The 8,116-nt window shown below is 36.5% G+C and overlaps 1 protein-coding gene across 1 annotated transcript; it reads left to right on the top strand.

The window, feature by feature from the left end:
- Window positions 1–4,616: 4,616 nt before the first annotated feature.
- Window positions 4,617–5,906, top strand: LOC148414788 (C-C motif chemokine 2-like). Its single transcript, XM_088430081.1, has 3 exons — window positions 4,617–4,734; window positions 4,818–4,932; window positions 5,331–5,906. Exons 1-3 carry the CDS (start codon window positions 4,677–4,679, stop codon window positions 5,551–5,553), a joined length of 396 nt encoding a protein of 131 aa, XP_088286207.1. The 5' UTR covers window positions 4,617–4,676; the 3' UTR covers window positions 5,554–5,906.
- The last annotated feature ends 2,210 nt before the right edge of the window (window positions 5,907–8,116 follow it).

The raw sequence follows: 8,116 nt of genomic DNA, 5'->3' as shown, positions 1-8,116 counted from the left end.
TATTCATCAACATTTTGGGGAGGATTTTTTCATGTTTAGCCCTTTTTTTTCTCAATGCATTCTAATTAGTGTCAATTAAATTTGGAGTCGGATATACTCAAATGTCTATTATTTTTAGGCTGGTTCAGCCCCAATCCCCCAAATAGTAAGGGTCTTTATAGAGTAAATAAACAAGTTATTTTAATAGATGATTGATCTTTTTTTGTTGTTGTTTTTATATATCTTGATAATTGGATAAAAAATTCTGATTATTTTTTACAATTTACTATGTAAAAATGGTTAAAATAATAGGAAACAATAAAGAAATGGACATGTTGCAGATGAGGATAAAATGTATTACATTTTATGGACCTCTAGTGAGTCTGACGGGCAGAACATCATACCGATAAAGGTCAGTATATCGACCGCTGCCTGCTCTTACATTTCATAAACATCGTGCTCTTCTAAACACTGTCCATAAAGAGACTTGTCTTAAAACGGATGATTCTTCAACAGCAACAACATCCTTTATACATATGAAAAAAGTTTCCTGTCCAATTATTTTCCATGACTTCATATGAACTTCCCATTGCGTTTAAAAAGATAGGAAGGAGTAGGAGCCTTTTCTGATCGTGAGGGAAAGGAAGAAAATGACACATCTTTATCTTCTGGGATGAATCAAAAGGATTCCTTGGAGCGGCAGGAATGATAAATCAAAAGCTGGAAACGTCTACGGCGGAGTCCTCATTAAACAAAGACAGCAAAATGTATCCATCAGACATCATGTTTGATTTGTCTCTGAGGAACCATGGTTTTAAAAACTGAATATTACATTCTTAAACACTATTATTATTGTTAATCAGTCTGGTCCTTTAAAGCTTTCAATATCTGGTTCTGACAAAATAAAATGCCAGTTGTTTCTTAATGCACTTGTTGAATAGGTTTAAAAAAAAAAAGTACACCGCACCTGTCATGTACTCACTCATTTAAAGGGAAGTAAACCACAATATTTTTTGGCAATTATATATTAGTCTAGTCTACTATTCTAAACTCAACTCTCTGGTAACGATTGGCTTTGTTGAATATGAATTAAGCAGCAAAATCTAAGGTGTGCGATTTTGCCATTGCTGATAATGACATCACAGTTCTTCAGGGCTGAGATAACAACCATTCACGACTCACCCTTTTTCTGAATTTGGTCATATGATGTTTACAAGCTGAGCCACGAGCAAGTGTGAAGTCATTGACATAAAAATGGCCGCCCTTTGAGACAGATGAAACCGGGTTTTGCTGCTTAATTCATATTTCACAATATTAATCAGACTACAGTTTCACCTAGTGTAACTGCATGAAGCACATTATTCCTCAGCATTTTGGGTTGTTGTCTTCTCCTTTAAGTGAATAACAATTTGCCAAGACTTTATTGTTTATTATCATACCTAACAAAATGACTGATGCAAACAGTGTTTTCCAACATGAAAAAAGTCTTCTTAACTTGATACACCTGAAAAGGGTAAACGCAGCTCTCTCTATTATAGTCCATGAAAACAAACAGAAAAGTCATGAATAATTAAAATGAGAACGAGAGGGCCATTGCTCTGCTGTTCACAATGGCCATCAGGGGTCAGTATAAGACAGCTTGATTTAAAGTACATGGACATCAGAGACGCAATATAGCGGTCTCAGATCCTCGCAGAGGATAAAAATGACATGAGTGAGTACTGTTATATAGATGTCTGCAGCATTTGATTTGAAATATCAGTTGCTGTTAGTAATAACATACACAGTATAGCACTTCCACAAGGAGGAGGAGGCTCAATAACTTACTGTCGATGTCATGGTGTCAAGTGTCCTGCTACTTTAAGTGCATGTGATGAAGAATCCTTTAAAAGTTCTTCCTGCTCTTCCTTGTCCTGTTTACTATGCGTCACGAGGTGCGGATGTACCCCCTCACATTCATACCTGACAACGCGCTTCTCATCCCTACGTGCGATCGATATCCAACGAGGATATGAGAGTCAGTATTGATTGCAATTTCCTGCGATGCAACATTCCAGCCTCTTGCCTTATCAAGAGACTAATTCCTATCAGCGATGCTGTCGTCCTGCCGACACTGCCAGCTGCTGCCAGGGCGATAGCTAATGAATAAGAGAGGAATGAATAATATGCCGAGGCAATGATAATGATGAGGCCGGGATACTGCAAGTTAAGAATCGTGTAGATTGGTGTCAGTATGCAACACAGCAGTACATGCATTATAAGTTGGACCTAAATAATAGCTTACTCGTTATCCGTGCTACCTATAAGTATTGTAATTTCATGGTGGAGTCCCACAGGGATCATTAATTGACCTACTGCTCTTTAACAGCTACAATGACTCTGCTTAGTGACATTATACAAATACTGTAAAAAAAGCAAGGCCTTCTCTGCTGGCCTGACATCATTATCATAATTGTAATAAAAGTTAATTTCATTTAAAATGTATTTTCCCCATATATATATATATATATATATATATATATATATATATATATATATATATATATATATATATATATATATATATATATATATATATATATATATATATATATATTCTCCTTGTACTGATCTCTTCAAGACTTATTATATTCATTTGGTTCTGCTCCTTCCAGTGCTGTAGTTTTAGGTTAGAGTTATTATCCAATCAGAATTCAGCTAACTTGTGTCGCGAGGCTATTTGAGAATTCCAGAATCAACAGCGTGGGTGTCTGTGCACCTACACTTGCCATAGCTAATCAGATCATGAGTTGGGGACAGTAAGGCCAGCTAGAAGGCCTCACATTAAACGTGACAGTGTAGCCATGTGATTGGATGGATGGTTGGATTGGGAGGCAGGCAGCGCTGTGCAGATAAACCAAGCCACATGGTGTTGCTTGGTTGATCTGCATTAATGGTGTAACCTACGCCAGAGCCAGATCTGGGGACCTCAAGCAAATGGGGCTATAATGAGCACGTTTTATTTCAAATTATACTGGCTTGGTAAAGTCACCAGTGTAATTTCTTTAAATGTAAAGGTGACCACTGCAGTGATTATTGGCATAATGCTTGTTGCTTATGTTTTTGTTGAGGAATACGGTATAATGTCTGCAAGCTCAACGAGAGGGAGAGGAAGGGGGGAATGTTGAAAATAACTTAACCTCCAGCAGGGGGGGTCACTGCAAAACAAGTTTGAGAACCACTAGATTAAAAAATATCTTTTGATGATTCAGAGAGCCAAAAAGAAGCCTTCAGGTTCTTAAGTGTGTTCTCTATTGTGCGGAATATCCTACCTGCAGATGCCGCTACCTCAGTGGAAATGTTAAATTCCGGAGTTCACACAATAAAATCATGTATAATTCAATAGTGAAACTATACAGTTTTGATTTTCTACTGCTTCTTGGTGTGGATAAGGATTAGGGTTAGAAATGGACAAACTGTGAGGCACACATGCTAGTCACTATTCCACTGAGCTTCTACAGTGCAACAATGCTCAAGTTTGATACGCACCATACAATATTTAACAATACATTAATAATATGCTTTGTAGTCGTGTTGTATTGCCCTACTGCACTACCCTCCTTTATATTTTATAAAAGCCCCTCTTTCAATTTCCATCATGTACCTTTTAATCCCTTTCATTTTTTTTTCCTGCTCTCTCACTAAATCCCCTCCTCCCGTTCGTTCTCATTTTAATCTTTCACAATGAGCCCATAATATCATTGGCTTTAAGGCAAGAATCTGTGTGCCCCCAATCTTAACGTTTAGTCTTAGCAGTTCTCTGAGACACTAAGGCATTAATCCAAATGATGGCTTTCAATTCGTTTTCATTGATTCCAGCCCGACCTCTGCCCAGGTGGGCATAGTGAGAGTAGTGTTTCGGAAATATTGACTTTTACTACTAATCAGAACACAAGATGGGTATATATCGGTTTATATTTGCGCTTCTTGACTCTGACAGCTCCAGGCTGCTTGTGTGTTGTTGGTATGTGTATGTTGCCTGACGTTCTGTCCCAAAACGTTTTTTTACAGCAACAAAGGTCTTTTGGTAATCTGAGAGCTAAAATGAAGTATACAGGTTTATAAAGTTTTCTATTTCGGCCCCCAATAGAATGTATGTTTTTTTTCTTTTTATTCTTGCCCTTTTAGTGGCATTCGATCAGGGAATATCATTAATATTTGACACTCTTGTGATTAAGGACTACGTAAATAATTTCACATGACTTCAAAAGAGATTAAATCAATACATACAATTGTCACATTTATAGAAATCCTGCACATAATTCTTGTTGTAAGTAGAGTGAAAAAAAACACACTTTGCTTAAAATAGATAGGAAAAAAAATGTTATTTTTAATTTACAGAAGAAAAAAAAACATGAGCAGTTGATCAGCTCCGTGGCTTAGCACTCACCATCTCTTTCACTAAGAAAAAAAAAGACAAGAGCGTAAGTTAACAAGGGCTTTGTGCGACTTTTCCAGGGGGGTGATATGCGAATGTACAAACTTTTTTCGTTGTGGTTAACAGTGTGGTCTCTTCTACCTCCCCCTACAATGCAACCGCAATCAAAAACGACTTTGTGGAAGAGGTGGGAGGTCTATATTCTATAAGAGCCACTTTCCTAAACTTGATTGAATTTAATGCACAACTGCCCAGTCTGTTATTCAGACCTGGTCGCAAGATGAGGCTACACCTAATTTTTCTCAGCTTGTCCCTGTGGATGACCTTGATCCTCACAAGTGAGTATTGCAAAAAAAAAAAAAATTATTGTTTGATCTGACGGTATCTGTGTCATGGTTCTTTTTGTATTTGTCCTGTATAGCACATGGACGTCCTTCGGACTGCTGTCCTGGTTTATCAACGACCAAGGTGGCACTGACAAAAATTAAGAGTTACGTTATTCAGTCTGTGGGCGCCTGCTCCTTCGAAGCTGTGGTGTGAGTTCCTCTATGACTATCAACATCAAATATTCACTACACATTGTTCATTTTTATAATTGTGCGTATGTATAGGTACAGGAGCAAAATAAAGGACAATTCCATGAGAAAACTCATTAGGGAGCTGGAAATATTCAATTATACATATTTTGTGGGATTTGAAGGGAAGTCATTGATATGAACTGGAAATCAGGCCAACAATTTTAAAGTCTGTCAAATACATTAAGGGGACAAGAAGTTCAACCTATTGTGTGACCTGAATGTCATTCCGTGTCCTCCCCAAAGTGTCCTCCACATCATAAAGATGACTGAGAAAATAGCAAGATGTGTAAAACTGTTATCTGGACAAAAGGTAAAAACTGCTCTGTGTGATCAATAAATGTTACCATCAATTGCAGGTTTCACACTATAGGGGGCAAAAGAATTTGCGCAGACCCTAACAGTTGTTGGACACAAAGAGCCATGTCAAAAGTGGATGGAAGGGTTTTGCAGCAGAGTAATGACACAGCAGCAAGTGGCAGAGGGCCAACTATGCCGTGCACCTCAGTGAGAAAGCCACAAAGGAAAAGACGTCCATCAGGAAAGTTGCAGCAAAAGAAAAAAGGCAAGAAGCAGGTGTAGATAAATTCAAAGAAATACCCAAAAATCTATATGGTTTAATATTTGAAAGCTTTATTTGAGTGCATTATGTACAGTATGTATTGTATATTAAACACACACAGCATGTATAGCTAGTATAAGCATACTTATGTACTTGTGCTTTTTTTTATGTACTTGGTATTTTTTTAAAAAGTTAAATTATGTCTGTTTAATGTAATAAAAATGTCAAAGTATTTGTTTCACATTTTTATAATACTCATTACAATATAACTTTCTTAATGTAAAAACATGCAATACACGTAATACTATTGTCATCAATAGTAGTAGAGCTATTTTACATGCCATATAATAAATGCACTTGACAGTTTGTTCAGTTTGACAAGAGATGTGTTCAATAATTTGTCTTGGCTTACAATTAAACAACATAAGTTGTCTCAAAAGTTCTTTGTGCTTTTCCTCTGTACTGTACAATACAATGCTGCATTACATGATCCTGCGCAACACTAGTGCACTATGCAAGATTAAGCTTCACTATTATACACTATATTGTACTATACTATACTATACTATACTATACTATACTATACTATACCATACTATACTATATTGTACGATAGATACAATGCTGCATTACATGATGCTGCACAACACTAATGCATTATGTAAGATTATGCTTCACTATTATACACTGTATTGTACTATATTATACTACATTATATGTATACTATACGGTGGTATACTACACTATACGACACTATACTATACTATACTATACTATACTATACTATACTATACTATACTATACTATACTATACTATACTAAACGTTTCTGTACAATACAGTATGTTTCTATAATTTATAAACAATACATAACATAACAATACGTTATGTTACTATACGTCGCTATGCGTTACTATACTATACGAGGGGTGCCTGAAAAGTTTTATCCATTGTGTATAAAAAGCGATAGTGCATGTCCCTAATAAAAGAGTTCTTCTACATTGGGAAAAAAGCACTTCAGCGCCGTTGGACCAAGTGTTCACTCCTTGAAGGGCACTAAATACTAAAAAATATGTTGTCATATTTAAATGATATACCTTTTTCTTCAATTCCTTGCATTGCTCATGCAAACAGTGCTTGTAAAACATAAGATTTGTTTTTTGAATAATAGGTTTGGAGAATGACTTTATAGAGAAATTTAATAATATAGGGAATGACACTAGGGTTACTTGTATACTTTTACTGTAATTAATTAGTAAACATAAAAGTCAAAAAGTTAACTAATCAGCAAATATCAGCCATTTGGCTGTTTTTTTTTTTTTTTTTTTTTTTTTTTGCCAGTGTTTGACAGGCCATAGTCAACCGATTAATTGGTCAGGCTCTAATACAAAGTTAGTGCCGTGTAAGACATAAGGAGTGCTTAAAAAAATGAAAACCTGCTTTTCTAACTTCAGCTTTGTCAAAATATGTCAGTCATAGCTGCTTTTTGTCTGATTTCACAAAGCTGTCGAATGAGTTTTAAAATTGTTGTTACAAGTACAGTCAAACTGTTGTCCTTGAATGATAGCCCTCAGTTCAGCAAAAATGAGAACATGAGCTGAAAATGTAATATGCCTTAATTTAAAATACATTTGCATGTCAATTTTTGCAAATCATCAGTAAAATATCTTGTTCATCACACGTTTATAGTCACTATGCAGCACATACAATAATTGCAGCATGTGCTGATGGGAGGGAGGAAGTCCATATTTGTGCACTTTACATATGTACGTACGTATGTGCATCAGTCTAAAAATAATTCGCTCACCTCCTCAAAGCGCTACTCAGAAAAGAACAGAGTATTACGTGAACTTGTCTTTCCACACATCATTGTCACCAAACATTTCTGGTCTGGAAGCCCCCCAAACTTCCACCTGGGCAACCGGAAACCCGCTATGACACATCTGTGTGGAGACAAAGACCGCGTGAAACCATTACCATCTGAGTCAGTTGTGGTCAAAGACGTGTTATACTTCATTCACTTGACTTGATGAGGGCAACGCTCTCGCATATCTAAATATCCCCTCGAAGAAGACTTCATCTCATATTTGGCAGTTGGCGACTCTCTTTATTTCTTTTCTTCCCCGAAATGCATTTCAGAAGCCTTTCTGTAATTAAAAATCTCTGCCAGACATTGGCTTGTTTACAACTTTGTAGAATAACCAATCCCACTTTCTTAATTTGCATACTAGTACTCTATTTCTGGCTGTGCTTCCAAATTCTAATGATTTAATTTTGGTTCACATCATAGTTGTAAACTTTATTTTTTTCATTGCTCCACTTGCTTTAGAGTATTAATTGTATGTTGACTTCTCAGGAAACTACAATGTCCCATCACTTGTGAGAAATTCTGTGAAAAGTCCTGCAGGCTACTCATAAGCTCTTTGAGCACGTGCATCATGTTTGCCCCCCCCCCCCCCCCCCCCCACACACACACACATGTTGTTGCGCAAATTTGAGCCTGCAATTGTTAGTTACTTACCATGATGCAGATTGTGAAGGTTGCCATGGTCATGAGGATTACTTTAAAAACAAAACAAAAAAA

The sequence above is a fragment of the Hippichthys cyanospilos genome, chromosome 12, assembly GCF_059441005.1.
Source record: "Hippichthys cyanospilos isolate Australia breed blue-spotted pipefish chromosome 12, RoL_Hcya_1.0, whole genome shotgun sequence".
Lineage (NCBI taxonomy): Eukaryota > Metazoa > Chordata > Actinopteri > Syngnathiformes > Syngnathidae > Hippichthys > Hippichthys cyanospilos.
This window is presented reverse-complemented; position numbering and strand designations above follow the sequence as displayed.

Excerpts from the sequence above, each read along its gene's own strand:
- LOC148414788 (XM_088430081.1), top strand. The coding sequence starts at position 4,677 with ATGAGGCTACACCTAATTTTTCTCAGCTTGTCCCTGTGGATGACCTTG. Across the intron at positions 4,735-4,817 it reads GATGACCTTGATCCTCACAA|CACATGGACGTCCTTCGGAC; the intron begins GTGAGTATTGCA and ends TGTCCTGTATAG. Across the intron at positions 4,933-5,330 it reads TGCTCCTTCGAAGCTGTGGT|GTTTCACACTATAGGGGGCA; the intron begins GTGAGTTCCTCT and ends CATCAATTGCAG.